This window comes from Anguilla anguilla, chromosome 17 (assembly GCF_013347855.1).
Source record: "Anguilla anguilla isolate fAngAng1 chromosome 17, fAngAng1.pri, whole genome shotgun sequence".
Lineage (NCBI taxonomy): Eukaryota > Metazoa > Chordata > Actinopteri > Anguilliformes > Anguillidae > Anguilla > Anguilla anguilla.
In genome coordinates, this window is record NC_049217.1 from 15,528,691 (window position 1) to 15,543,969 (window position 15,279).

At 44.0% G+C, this 15,279-nt stretch overlaps 1 protein-coding gene across 3 annotated transcripts; it reads left to right on the forward strand.

Annotated features, from left to right (window-relative positions):
* Window positions 1-1,202: 1,202 nt before the first annotated feature.
* Window positions 1,203-13,761, forward strand: tnnt1 (troponin T type 1 (skeletal, slow)). Of its 3 annotated transcripts, none has more exons than XM_035396885.1 (15): window positions 1,203-1,365; window positions 5,172-5,204; window positions 5,797-5,810; window positions 6,179-6,253; window positions 6,465-6,491; window positions 7,051-7,071; window positions 7,738-7,759; window positions 8,049-8,109; window positions 8,910-9,026; window positions 9,906-9,983; window positions 10,591-10,704; window positions 11,164-11,273; window positions 12,297-12,387; window positions 12,974-13,014; window positions 13,507-13,761. In XM_035396885.1, the coding sequence occupies exons 2-15, from the start codon at window positions 5,179-5,181 to the stop codon at window positions 13,550-13,552; spliced, it is 843 nt and encodes a 280-aa protein (XP_035252776.1). In that variant the 5' UTR covers window positions 1,203-1,365; window positions 5,172-5,178; the 3' UTR covers window positions 13,553-13,761. The 3 variants fall into 3 exon arrangements, with proteins under 3 accessions (XP_035252776.1, XP_035252777.1, XP_035252775.1); XM_035396884.1 differs by having other exon boundaries at window positions 1,209-1,365; window positions 6,176-6,253; XM_035396886.1 differs by lacking the exon at window positions 7,051-7,071 and having other exon boundaries at window positions 1,206-1,365; window positions 6,176-6,253.
* Window positions 13,762-15,279: the final 1,518 nt, after the last annotated feature.

A 15,279-nucleotide genomic window follows, 5' to 3' on the forward strand; every position in this document is an offset into this window, starting at 1 on the left:
GTGTTTTCTTAAAGTTTGTTTTTAGTTTCCACTACATTTAGGAGCTTGTTGTATGGGGTGTAAGTCTTTCAATTCTAGTAATGTTGTCGAGTGATTTGAAAGAGGAAGTGTGGAAAAATGGCCATTGAAAACGATGATGCCACATGATGACGTCATTGGGCTGGAAATGGTTTGGCCCAATAGCAGCCATTATAAAGCTGGAGGTTTTTCCAGAAACATCTGGAAAATCTAAAATGTCCTTCATTGCAGTGTCAGAGCCAATCCAAAGAACCACAGAAAGTGAAATATCAGAAAGCAAAGATACTGATGAGAACACCTGTTCGTAATAAAACTCTACAAGACACACAAAAATTAGCATCTCTCGTAAAAACGGTTCAGTTAGTTCACATATGTCCTTCACAGAACTATTCTGGGTATACTCATTGGCCATACGTACAGGAACATCAGCAACTGTCTCATATTATATTGTTTTTTAGAATATGACAGTAACCTGGGTTGAGGTCCATTATCCAGAGTACTGTGAGTATGAAAGCACAGTCCTTTTCTCTGGGACTGATGTGTACCAGCTGTGGTCCACCTCCCATCCATCCCAAGATATCTTTCAGGCGTTTAGTAGACGGCCTTATGCAGAAGGACTTTCGTAACTTCAATTAAATTGCTTTTTTTTAAAAAATGAAAATGAAATCACTTTTCACGGCTGGGTATTTGCAGACGAAATTGAGTTTCAGAACCTTGCTCAAGGGGTCTACCAGCAGTAGCTTAGCTTCGGTACCTGCGACCTTGGGAGTTGAATTGCTGGCTGCCTAACCGTTGCGGTACGTTGCTATCCTCTGCCAAGGGTGCTTCTCTCTCCTTAACCCAATGTTCACAGTCACTGTCCTGGACACCCAAGGTCCCATCCATCAGCCGGCCTGCCCTTGTGTTTCTCTGTAAGTTTTTAATGATGCCGGTAGTAATTAAATGCTGTACACACAGTCTTATTTCAGCTCATAAACAACGAAACAGAAGCTAAAACCGAAACGATGATCGGAGAGACGGTCGTGTTTCCTCTGTCCTTTCTCTCATCCCTCTGCTATTCCTCCCTCTCTCCTCTCCGCCACCTGCCCCCCGTTCTCTTCTTTCAGTGCTGATGTCAGCATCCCCCTTTAATCCCTCGCTCCATCGTTACGGCGGGATCGCTTGCTTTCCTTCGGTCCAAAAAGTTTGCCCCTAATCCATCTATGTCCCCCTCTCATGCCACCTGTGGCGTTCCCTCTCCCTCCCCTTCCTTCCCTCGCCCTATAAAGCTGCCATTGTTCCCGAACAATACCCATTCTCCGGTCTTCTCCCGCCTCTCTCTGTCCGTCCAGCCTGTGCCCACTCACGGTAAGCCGCCTTCCCTCCCTCCCTTTTTTTTTTTTTTTTTGGAATTTCACTAAACCCTGATGTTTTTCTGCTCTCTTTCTTCCTTCTTCTACCGGTCTCTCCTTGCTGCATCTACAGTTGTCAGTTGAAATGTGCCTGTTTCATTGTCTCCTACACTCTTCATTTAGGAGACAACAAAAAATTATCACTGTAATGTCTTCCACTGTTTTGTGTTTGATACGGAGGTTTTTTTTTTAAAGACACATTTTCATACCACTTTCCTTATCTGTAGGTCTGGTTTATCTTTGGCTCATGTGTTTACAGCTTGCATCCCGGTCGCTGATAAATGCCTCTGAATGGCTTTGGTGGCAGTGCAGTTATTCTGCCCGGGCTGGTGGCAGTCTGTCTGTCTGTCTGTCTGTCCAGCTATGGCTTAACTCTGGCTCATCTGTCTCCCGCGCTGAGTGCTGTGGGTTTTAGCCGGCATACTGTGGCAGCGAAACCACACATTCTTTCCTCATTGTAGAGCTATGTCTGTACATACGCATGCTGACCCACTGATGTAAGGACTACTTTTAAGGGGGGCGGGGGGGGGGAGGCAGAACAGGTGTGTGTGTGTGTGTGTGTGTGTGTGTGCGTGCATGCGCCGCGGGTGTGTGTGGGAGGCATATGGAAAGAGATCAAACGGAGCTACACGAAGAGACAGAAATGTCGTTCATACTCGCTCACTCTGCAGGAGTGAAATACATTCTGAATTCTGAGAATTTGGGATGGGTTTCCAGCTGAGCTGTCAGGACAGGGCTGTTAGCGTGCGTGTGCCGCTAAAGCTCCTCGCAAGCCTCTCAACAGACCGGCAGGGGTGCCGTATGGGGGGAGGGGGAGGGGGAGCGGGGAGGGGGGGAAGGTTAGGGTGGTTCCAAGGGACCTGACTGACAGGGGCCTTTATATTAGAACGTGGGGGACCCCATGCAGATTTGGGATCGGCTACTTCCCATGTGTTGATCCGCTGTAACAGGGTTCAGCTGTGTAGGCTGCTCTGCATTTACGTTCAGCTACAAATCGGACCGTCACACGCACGTGCTGGTCTTCGCCGTCACGTGGGGAAAATGCAGAAAAACAAAAACAAAAAAAAACTAAGCATGAATCGGAAGCTTATACCACCAGTATGGCATAGCGTGCGGACATAACTCTTCTTCAGATGCTGACACCTCCATTATAATATTCCATTAGCTTTTTTTTTAGCCACCGTCAAGTTTTATCTCAAACCTGTTTTTCACACGTGCAGATCACTAGCACAATGAATGATGACGTTTTTTTATTTGGTTGTTCACAGTGGTCACACGTGCATGCTTGGCTAAAGCCGAATCTGTGTATCTAAACGTCATGCTTATATGCCACATGATTTGCGACTAGTTGGAATATTTAGGGAATACCCACCGCTCTTTCTGAATTTTGAATTTCTACACTGGGATCACGTCCTCATCTACAGTATGCCTATATCACTGGTTACCAAGATGTTTACGGATGTCATATTCAGAATTCTTGAATTTTATGACCAATAAGACAACGTAAATATGGATGCGGAGCCGGGCACTGTCAGCCGTGTCCAGTCAGTCGAGATAAGTGATTGTAGCAGTTACTTAACTCAGTAACACTAACTAGCGGTTAGTAAATCATAGCATAGAGACCGAATTGACCTCCTCTCCCTGTCACTCTCCTAGTGCTATTAATAAAATACCTTTTCACTGTTAATGAGAGACTGTGAGTCACCTAATCTCCCAATGTGTCCTTGACTAAAATTATCTGAACAGAATTCCTGTGCTAATGCTTCCACAGATTCCCAAAGTAACTTTATACTTCGCCCAAATCCCCCTTTATCACACCCTCCGTCTATTCCTGTACTATTATATTACCAAATCTCTCCTTTCCTCTCTCCTGCTCCGTCACAGAACGTCCCGGCCTCCGTCAGTGGGCTAGGCTACTTCTCGTTTCGGTCGTTACCGAATGTGAAACACCTGGTTGGTCCAGTGAATTATTCAGCTGCATACTCGGATATAAATCTGAAAAATACACTATGTCAATAAGCCTAGACATTGACAGCTGCTCTGTTAAACTGGTGGATAAACAGGTGACCCGATCAGCTCAGTGATAGGCCTGCATAAGCGAGAAGGGGCCTTGTCTTCCTGCTTGATTATGTCCATCTCAGGTTACCGTCTGTCCCTCGGCCTCTGTTCAGATTTATTTTCTCGCTAAGGACGAATGTTTCGTGCCAAACTCTTTGAAAAATATCATGGAACAATGCTCTGTGTGTGAGAGACAGTAGGGAATGTGCTCCCCAATAATCTTTCATCAGTTTCGGTCCCCTTATGATAAAGTAGCACATGTCACGAAATTGCATTTTGAATCCCCTCGATGACGAAGTAGCCTTGTAGCCTATTTTGCACAGCAAGGAAAAAATCTTGGCACGTAAAATAGCAAGAATATGGTTGTGTTCTTTGCTTATATTTATACCATATTGACTTGCGGAGAAATGTTTATGTACTGTATTTTTTGTTTGGTTCTCAAGCCCCTGGTTGTCCCTTTGACTGCTAACAGGGTAAATACAAACCGAATGACTCATTAGCACGCACTCACTCACAGTGTGATTAATGATTTGTTGAAAGACAGGCCCTGATTCCTGCCGTGGTTCAGTGCATTGTTTTGGCTGAAAGAGAAGGATAGAGGAACCGAGAGATGGGGATGACAGCTATGTGATCTATAAATTGTCCCCGGTAGTGACAGGCAGACTATATATTGTTTCAGCTGACGGGGAGATGGAGAGGGTTACAGAAAACAAGGGAGAGGGGGAGGGGAGGGGTGGGGTGGTAGGCTAAGGTCCAGGAATGGAATGTAGGTGTCCAAAATGATAATTTTATTAAAGATATTACACATTTCACGAAGGCAAGTGTTCTGTAGTTGTCTGACAAGCATCATTTTAAAGAAAACTTAAAGCTTAAGACGCTGTCATAACTAAGACTGTATATCAGCGATAGGTGACCACTCGGCCAGTTAAAGGCTCATCCTTTTCTGTTATTCCATATTGTTATTTGAGAATAAAACTTTGATCTGAGCCTACTGCATTAGATCAACCTCACTCTGTGAATACATGAACCCCCTGGGTTCCCTTCTTCCTCAAGAGATTTTGTATCTGTTCATTGCATGGGAACTTAGACGTCCATCTGATTTACGTCATTGCTCTACAAAAATAAACAAATAGGTACGTATGGCGCAGACGACTGGCGGAGACTGAAACAGAGAATGGAAAGTGAGAGAAACCGTATCTCTCGTCTCTTTCTTCTAACATTCACACCTGTCAGTCTACCCCGCTGCTCACTGCCAGGACAACATCAACACGAGTTGCGATGGCAGCCGTTGCATGAGCGTGAGCACACTGTTCCTCAAAACCCCCTCAGGGAATGAGCCTTTTTGAGTGGCGACACCTAGAATCTGGAATGTACTTCCACGAATGCACCATTCAGGCAAACTGCCTCCCGCTGTTCCAAACGCCCTTTAAAACCCTTATTTTGACCGATTTTTACTCTGGCCTGAAGTTCTATGTGCCTTTTGGTATTCCTGTCTCCTGTTGCCTAGGTTTTTGCCCCTGGAGGGGACCCCTGGTGTACAGTGTAAAGCTACTACTACTATAGACAACTACTGATAATAGCAACAACAACAACAAAACAACAACAATAATAATAATAATAATAATTTTAAAAATATTATTATTATTATTATTATTCATTCGGTAAGGGTGCCTACACTATAGTAACCATTATTGTCTCTTCCAGCGCAAACATGTCTGATGTAGAAGAGGAGTATGAGTGAGTATCTCAGGTTTAATTATTACATGTGTTGTTCTGTAGGTGTTAGTGAACACTATAACTGTACTACTCACTGATTCTTGATCTGATTGTTGGCTGTGCTGTTTAATCTGATTGTTTGATTATGCTGTTTATGATTTGATTGTTGGTCGTACTGATTAATCTGATTTGTTGGCTGTGCTGTTTAATCTGACTGTTGGCTGTGCTGTTTAATCTGATTGTTGGCAGTGCTGTTAAATGTGGCTGTTGGCTGTGCTGTTTAATCTGATTGTTGGCTGTGCTGTTTAATCTGATTGTTGGCTGTGCTGTTTAATTTGATTGTTGGCTGTGCTGTTTAATCTGATTGTTGGCTGTGCTGTTAAATATGATTGTTGGCTGTGCTGTTTAATCTGATTGTTGGCTGTGATGTTTTATCTGATTGTTGGCTGTGCTGTTAAATATGATTGTTGGCTGTGCTGTTTAATCTGATTGTTGGCTGTGCTGTTTAATCTGATTGTTGGCTGTGCTGTTAAATGTGGCTGTCGGCTGTGCTGTTTAATCTGATTGTTGGCTACGTTGTTAAATGGGTCTTATACTCTCTGTCTTCCTCCAGGGAGCAGCCTGAGGGTGAGTTACTGGCTTTTTCAATTTTATTTTATTAATTTCTGTGTCTGTGTATTTATACTCTCTGCTTTCGTCTTTTCAAGCTTTCCCTTTCCTTCAAAAAGATCATCTACTAGGCACAGATATGTACAGGCCAAAGACATAAAATGCATAAACCTGTTAACCAGGGGGTTACATAGATCTGTTCTCACGTCTTTTGTACCAGATACATTCGGTCTGCTTGTAGCTTCATGTAGCATTGAAAACAACCGCTGCATTGATCTCCTCTTAACAGAGACAATAAATGTCCTAACATCAGAACCTTTATTGTACCTCTAACCCCTTTCTAAGCTATCTCTTACAGTTTCTCTCTCTCCTTCTCTTGAAAGAAGAGGAGCCAGTGCAGGATGAGCAGGAGTACCAGGAGGAGCAGGATTACCAGGAAGAACCGGTGCATGAAGATGGAGGTGACGCTCCATACCATCTCTTCACCTGATCTCCCCATCTCTCCGGAATGCATGCTTCAATACACCTGACTGGCCGACTGATTCTTATTTGCATTTGTTAGCTTTGAATATCTGATCAATGTATATTATTCTCACAAACTGAGATCTGTCAATCATTTCTCTCCTCTTCCATTGGCTGATGTGCTGATGCTCCTGTGGTACTGGGAAACAGACCAACGAGACTACACAGACTACCAAGGTACTGAAGCAACATATGTAATATATAGCCCTTATGTCAGACACCAAATAATGTTATGCTTATTTGCTGTATGTATAATGTTTTTATACATATGCATTATGTTATATGTATAATATGTTATTCTGGCTGTTATATGTACTGTATAAAATGTTATTTATCTGTTTCTTTAACTTAATGATCTTGTTTTATCGTGTGTCTGCCTATTCGTTTTTTGCACACATTGAAAAATCTAAGTTACATTCTGTGCATGGAAACATGTACATGTGCAACTTAAGTGTATGTAATTGCATAGTATAAGTGAGGGGTCAAAAACTACATTTCCCACAGTTCCCCTTAGACAACAGTTGGACTCTCACTCCTGGATAGTAAAGGTTCTCCCCCCCCCCCCCCCCACTTGCACTTTGAATCGATTTAACTCAAATAAAATCGATTCCTGAGCACAAATGTTTTGTTCTTTCCATTTGTTTTGTTCTTTCCAACCCTCGGTCTTTGTGCCTTCTTTCTCTCCTCCACTCTCACTCTTTCTCTTGCTCTGTCGTTCTTTGGCATCTCACATCAGATCATGATGCCCAGGAGGAAGGTGAGGGCTGGAGTTTACACTAACATCAATTTGCTTCATTCTGATAACCCAAATTGCTCCCATTGTTGTCTCTAACTTCCCCGTCGGCCATTTTGTACCTTCCGTGATACAGCGAAGAGACCAATGAAAGTAGCTGGCCTCCACTTGCTGCTGGGCTCATGCATTGTTAAGGGCAGAGCTGAAGTGGACTGATAGATGTGTGTTGGAGGTGTGATTTATTGTATGGAGGAACTGCCTGTTGCTCTTATTTTGGTTCAGCTAGTCCTGGTTGTTCTACTGTGGTGCAACAGACACCTTCATTCGCATTACACTACCTCTACTGCTAGGATAATCACAATTCTGCAGTTGCCACGAACAATTAATGAGAGTAGCTTTGCTACTAGTCTAGCAGATACATTGTCCCATAATAAAAACACTTGATTATGGAAGCGAACACGTCAGTCTGTGGGACGCTAGGCAAGATTTTGAAAATGGACCCCAAAGTAATAAGAATAAATGCTACACAGAGGCCACTTAACCATGTCAGGGCTCTAGACGAGCCGACTCTGATAATAGGCATTACTTACTATGCATATGATGCTTCTGTTCTTCCTACATGTATTAATGAATCTCTCTCTCTCTTGCTCTCTCTCACTCTCTCTCTCTCTCCCCCCCCCGCCCCCCCAGAGGAGGAACGTCCTAGACCAAAGTATGTACTTAGTACTTATACATGAACTTATAGGACAAACATAATACAAAAGTATAAGCGTATGTCATTAATATCATTCAAATCTTTGTATCTTAAAAATAACTTATTCTGAGGCAGTTTTATTTGTTCAGCTATGAAACCTAGACTCTACATAGGGGCTGATCAGGATGTTTCCATTGAAAGTAGCTTAACATTGATGATACTGAACGTTAATATCCACGAATGAGCACTGCACAGATGCACAGGAGCTCAGGGTACCCCCCCTCCACCCCCCATCTCTCTCCCACAGGCCCTTAGTCCCTCAGCTTGCCCCACCCAAAATCCCAGAGGGGGACAGAGTGGACTTCGATGTGAGTCCCTTCTCCTTTATCAATAAACAATAATGATCAACAATCAAAAACTATTAACAGAATATTGAGTCTATGCAAAAATATTGTCTGCAGTTTACATTCAAACTGAGCACAGTAAAATGTCCGGTGTTGATTCAACTGTAACAGAATACATATGAGTCCAGTAGGTACCAGACTGACCATTTTACTGTGTAGCAGACTACTGGTGTAATAGGTGTAACAGGTATGATCAGACCTGGGTAAAATACGTATTTGTTTTGGATTCAAATACTTTTCTGTGCTATATTGATCTTGCCTGGTGTAATTGAGCCTGCCAGCATGACCAGAAGGTGGGGTTTACACTTTTTGAGAGTATTTCATTGGTTCCAATACACCAGACAAGATCAGTAAAGCATATAAAAGTATTTGAATCCAAAACAAATACGTATTTGAACCAGGTCTATTTGACTCAGGTCTACATTCTTCCATACTGTCATTACTGTTGTGTACCAAGCCTACTAGTTAGTAATTGACAATACTAAGATAGTTACTGAAGCTGAACACACAGAGGGAGCTGAACACTGGTGCTCAGTCTGAGATAGTTACTGAAGCTGAACACACAGAGGGAGCTGAACACTGGTGCTCAGCCTGAGATAGTTAGTGAACCTGAACACACAGAGGGAGCTGAACACTGGTGCTCAGCCTGAGATAGTTACTGAAGCTGAACACACAGAGGGAGCTGAACACTGGTGCTCAGTCTGAGATAGTTACTGAAGCTGAACACACAGAGGGAGCTGAACACTGGTGCTGCTCTTTCACAGGACATCCACAGGAAGAGGATGGAGAAGGACCTGCTGGAGCTGCAGACCCTGATCGACGTCCATTTTGAGCAGAGGAAGAAAGAGGAGGAGGAGCTCATCGCATTGAAGGAGAGGATTGTCAGTAAACTCTCTTTTTTTCTCTGTTTATTTAGTTCCGTTACATTAAATTTAGTTCTATTTGATTCAGTTTGTTTCAGTTTGCATTGTATTTTTCAATGAGAATATAATCTCAATCACTTTTACCTACTTAAATACAGGTTAAATTAAAAATCAAATAGTCTGCATGTGAATGTCAAACCATTTTTGCGGGACAGGGGATGCACCTGTATTTAAGATCGATTCTGGAACCCCGTTGTGGGCCGTTAGTTTGATGCTACTTTATGATGCCCCCGTTTTCCCTCTCTCATTTGGAGTGCTCAAATGCATCTCCCTCAGCGCTCAGTGCTAAACCCCTGCATGTGAGCTGCTGCCCAGATAGCGAGCGACTCCGGGCTGGGGCTGTGGCTGAATCTGGCCCGGAGTCGCTGTCTGGGTGGGGTCACAGTCATGAGTCACGGGACGGGATGGCTTTCTGGGTGCATGATGAGATGCTGTAGTCCTGCCCAAACTTGTGTCAACCTGCGGGGCATGGCCCAGATTCCATACCAGACTGTGGGTCCCATCCATGCACTAGAACAGAGCCTTAACAGATACCAGACCATGGGGCCCATCCATGCACTAGAACAGTGCCTTAACAGATACCAGACCATGGGGCCCATCCATGCACTAGAACAGTGCCTTAACAGATACCAGACTGTGGGGCCCATCCATGCACTAGAACAGAGCCTTTACAGATACCAGGATGTGGGTCCCATCCATGCAGTAGAATAGTGCCTTAACAGCCTGAGCCACCCGGCAGCCTGTATAGATGTGTCAGATCATGTGACAGATATGATGTAGTTGTGATGACGTGGTAGACACTAGCACAGACATGCCGTTTCTCCCTCTGTCCATTAGGAGAGGCGTCGGTCAGAGAGGGCGGAGCAACAGCGGTTTCGAGCTGAGAAGGAGCGTGACAGACAGACGAGAATCGCGGTGAGAACGATTTGCGCGCCGGGGTACGGACAGGAGCAGCACTGGAATGTTCCGGTGACATGAGCTGGGTCTGACCCATACTTTCATGGCAGAATGACATTACATTACATTCAGAAGTGCGTTACTTTCAGAAGTACATTACCTTGTGATCATTTAATGGAAGCTCTTACCCAGAGTGACCTCATAACGTGAGAATGTGAGAAGGTCATCCACCCGAGTTATTTCAGCGATAGTGCTAGACCTCACTGACAACATACCCAGACTAGTGTAGTAATCGAGACTAAGTGCTACACCAGTGTAGCACTATATGAGAATTAACTTTAGCCAACCTGCAACCATAATACAGATCAGATTCATATCCGTCAAAGGTGAACCCTGAACCCCAAAGTAATAAGAATAAATGCTACACAGAGGCCGCTTAACCATGTCAGGGCTGCAGATGAGCCGACTCTGATAATAGGCATTACTTACTATGCATATGATGCTTCTGTTCTTCCTACATTAATGAAGTATTAATGAATCTCTCTCTCTCTCTCTCTCTCTCTTTCTCTCTCTCTCTCTCTCTATCCCTCTCTCTCTCTATCTCTTTCTCTCTCTCTCTCCTCAGGAGGAGCGCCAGAGGAAGGAGGACGAGGAGGCCAAGAAGAGAGCTGACGATGAGGCCAAGAAGAAGAAAGTTCTCTCCAACATGGGGGCCCACTTTGGGGGATTCCTGGCCAAGGTCGGGGCCTGCTTGGTCTTGTGGCCACATAAATCCAAGCATGCACACACATAAAACCACCATAACTGCCCTGGCGCTCGCATAAACAGCCTCGTAAATCAGCCGTATTCACTATTGCCCTTGGAGGGCATCAGGGTCTGCTGGGTTTGCTTTATGGCGTAAAGAACCGAGGTGAGGTAACCGTGTAATAAACGGCTCTAACTGACAAACTAAAGCTGAATTATGATGAGAAACTAGCACACCATGGGCTAAGGAGGATACACCACTGTCATGAGTAATGCTCAGATGTAAATATGTCATTTTGTATTATTATGTAACTACACTTTCTGCTGAAAAACACTGTGCACTTTGCAAGGCATGCGCTGAAAATAAATAAATATATTATTATTATCATTATTATTATTATTATTATTATTATTATTATTATTATTATATGCTGTTTATCTCTGCCAATTCCAGGCGGAGCAGAGGAGGGGGAAGCGACAGACGGGTCGGGAGATAAAGAGGAAAACTCTGGCAGAGAGACGCGAACCGCTGGGCATCGACAACCTGAGAGAGGACGACCTCAGGTGAGTCTGTACCCAGACCTCAGGTGGGTCTGTACCCAGGTCAGGCCGCAGGTGAGTCTGTACCCAGGTCAGGCCTCAGGTGAGTCTGTACCCAGGTCAGGCCTCAGGTGAGTCTGTATCCAGACCAGGCCTCAGGTGAGTCTGTGCTCAGGCCTCAGGTGAGTCTGTACCCAGGTCAGGCCGCAGGTGAGTCTGTACCCAGGTCAGGCCTCAGGTGAGTCTGTACCCAGGTCAGGCCTCAGGTGAGTCTGTATCCAGACCAGGCCTCAGGTGAGTCTGTGCTCAGGCCTCAGGTGAGTCTGTACCCAGGTCAGGCCACAGGTGAGTCTGTACCCAGGTCAGGCCTCAGGTGAGTCTGTACCCAGGTCAGGCCTCAGGTGAGTCTGTATCCAGACCAGGCCTCAGGTGAGTCTGTGCTCAGGCCTCAGGTGAGTCTGTACCCAGGTCAGGCCTCAGGTGAGTCTGTACCCAGACCAGGCCTCAGGCGAGTCTGTGCCCAGTGTGTGTCCTGTGTGAGTCTTTCCCTGGCATTTGCTATGAAGGTGTATGGTCCATGGAGTTAGTCAATAGTCATTATATGTTCATTTCAAGAAATCTTGTTGTCTAACTACCATTTGAAGCTAGTGAAATGGGGCCACACTGCCCATACTAAGTGTCAATTGGTTGCTTGATTAATGTTAATTATCTGCCACTGGAGTGTCAAAATTAATAAAATATGTCAAAATAATTATTTTTTATGCATTTGTCATTATGTAGTATTACATTATTTGCTATTAATAAGTACGATAATATTTCAGAAAAATACAACAGGCTGTCTCATCACAGTAAATGTGATTGCAGCTGGTGCATATAACTTAAGTTAATTTGTTGAAAAATCCCCGTGGAGCATCACAGGCATTTTCAAATTCATGAATTAAATTACAGGCCATGTCCTGAAGAACTAACAAGAAACCTCAGCCCCACATAGTGTAAATTGTGTAATATTAATCTTGTTGTGTTTTTTTTTAACCCTTTTTATCCCAGGCAACGAGCCCAGGAGATGTGGAACTGGATCTATCAGCTGGAGTCCGAGAAATTCGACTTCATCGACCACATGAAGAAGCAGAAATATGAGGTGAGAGGGAGCGGTGATACGTCTGCGAATGCGTTATTTACGCAGCACAGTTTAAATTACATATGTAAGAAGTTCAGCTAGCCTACAAGCAAAAAAAAAAAAAAAAAAGCCCCAAAAAATTGGACTCCTGATTGGCTCATTAAAGGTTGTCTCTGGAAAGTAATGCCTAGACACTTCAGCCTAGATATTGCAGATGTTAGACTGGGCTGGAAACTGCCGCATTGACTGCCTTTGTCCACCAGGGGGTGTACAGTGAGTTTGAGTGGGACCTGGTTCCTCAGGTTTAGTGCTGCATTAGTTCCTCCCAAAAACTCTGCAGGGGGCCACATGTTACCAGTTGTCAGTACGAGCTGTGCTCCTTCTCTTATTGGTAATGGGTAACCTGTAATGTTGCCTGGCCTGCAGTGTGTAAAATAGTCACTGGTTTGTGGATAATAGGAGCTCATATCTTCTGTACTGTTCCTTCTGAAGAGGTACACATTGGGTCGAAAAAAGGGAGTATTGTGAAAGAAATAAGTTAAAGTTTGGTACTCATTTGTTCCTCTTTTTTGCTGTTTATTTTTGCTATCTTGTTTTTTTTTTCCAGATTATTGTTCTCTTGAATAGAATCTCTCACGCCCAGAAATTGTAAGAAAATCTGTTTTTGTGTACACCTCTTAATTGCTGATGTGTTTGCTAATATGTTTACAGTAATATCATCGTCTGCTTGAAACATGTTTACTAATTCTTTGTTAATTGGAGAGTATAAATTGCCCCAGGTATGAGTTTGTGAGTGAATGGTGTGTGTACTCTGCAATGGACTGGCGAACTGTTCAGGATGTATTCCTGCCTCTCGCCCAGTGCATGTTGGGATAGGCTCCAGCTCCTCGTGCGACTCTGACCAGGAGTAAGTGGGTATAGATAATGGATGGATGGATGGATGGATGGATGCAGGAAATTTCTACATTTTTCCTTTAAATAAATTTTTTTTTTAAATAACAAGCATGCATCTTTATCTTGTGGCCTAAATGCAAGGAAAGAGTGGGTGCACATGTAGTTGGCGGTGGTGTATATATTCTGTTTCACTCGTTCCCTCTTTCCCCACTCTTATCCTCGCTCTCTGTCTCCTCACTCCTGCAGCAAAAAAGTCCACGGAAAAGGCAAAGTCGGGGGTCGCTGGAAGTGAAGCGCCCCCTAGAGGAAACGACAGAAACGCAAAACGGACGACTGAACGCGGAGACTGTTCTTATGCTGCTCCAGGAAGCTAGCGGGAACAAGATGAACATCAGTACCTCTTTTCCATCCACGCTTTTCCTGCTCTAAATGCATGCACTTGACCCTGAAGCGATAGCACACGATGTATAAATAATAAAACTGCTTGCATTTTACTCAGCACGTAATAGTCCCAATTGCCTCTTTGAGAAACCCGTCGGTTTCCGTACGTACAATACACCGAAACGCGAGCGTGAATTCTGTTCTTTAATGGCTCAGCAACCATTTGTACAAAGACCCAGCGGGTGGGGGGAGGAGCTCACTGATTGATATCATAGAGGCACGGTAACAACAGACACAAAGACATTAGGAGAGGATTACTTCCCATAATAGGGCACATGTGACTACAAGAGACCTGTATGAGAAAGACACAGGCGAGCTGAACGGTTCATAAACCCATAAACCCAACAGAGTCATACGTTCCTCTGGCCTGGCGCTATAATAAACAGACTTATTCACCGTTGGCCTTGGTGTTTATACAGATCTGTTCTCACACAGATAGATGGTTTGCGATAGTTTTTTTTTGGATGGACAGTTGGAAATCTTTATATATAGACGTTTACTAAGTTTCAGTATCTCGCTCCAAAGGGCAGATATTGGACCTGGCAGATTTGGGCAGCTCCTAGGAAAAAATAAGAAGATATTCTGACTGAGGCTTTGAGACTGGCGGAGAGCAAGAGAAGAGGAGTATGTTTGTGCGAACACTCATGATGCGTGTAAGAGTATCTGCATGGAATGTGACGGTACAGTATTTAACAAATGCGCCTGTGCCTTATCGATCTTTAAATGGGGCACATGCAGAATATTTTAGCTTAATGTCTGACTATTTAAGCAAAGCGGTGTGGCAATTGTTGATTGCTAAAATGGAAAAAAAATGCATTGAGCTACGCTTCAAATATAGACGCATGAAAACATCTCTTTCCACCAAACACAGTGGGTAACGTGCCATCACAATTCACGAGAGCTGTAATTTTGGGGGATATTCAATACTAGCATGAAGATGTGAAATATTATATAATACCATGGAGACCAGCTGCGCTCTGTCCTGTCTCTATCTTTCCATCCCTCTTAATTCCTGGCTCACGTGTCTGGATAAGCCTATGGGTAGGTCAGAACAAGGACAAAGTTGGACGACTCATCAGCAAAACGCAGAGAACGAGTAATCCTTCATGAGAAAACAATATCAAAACGCTCACTCTAAACTGACAGAAAACGTATAAGCAGCGGGAAAATTAATATAATAGAAAGAGAAGCTCTTTAGCGAGCATTCCAGTTCATCCGCTCTGACCTGTGTGTGTGCGCCCTGGTGGCCGATACAATGCCATGGAGCAGAGGTGTCGAACTGCTGGTGGGAAGGGTCACAGTGTCTCTGGGGTTTTCGTGGTTTCCTTCCCATCAGCAGCAGTTCAAGGCCTTGAGAAGAAGGTGTGTAGATTCATCCAACTTGTAATTCCAAGAATTAGGTTTCTTCGAAAGCTCCGATATATCTGACTAGGTGTCAAAAAACATGACGAGCACACAAACACACACATGCCTCAGCTTAACCAAAGCCCACCGCTCAAGGTAAATAAATCATGAATCTTTGCTGCTTTGATCGTGAATGCTCTTTTACCCCACACAGCCAACTTACCTTACCTATCT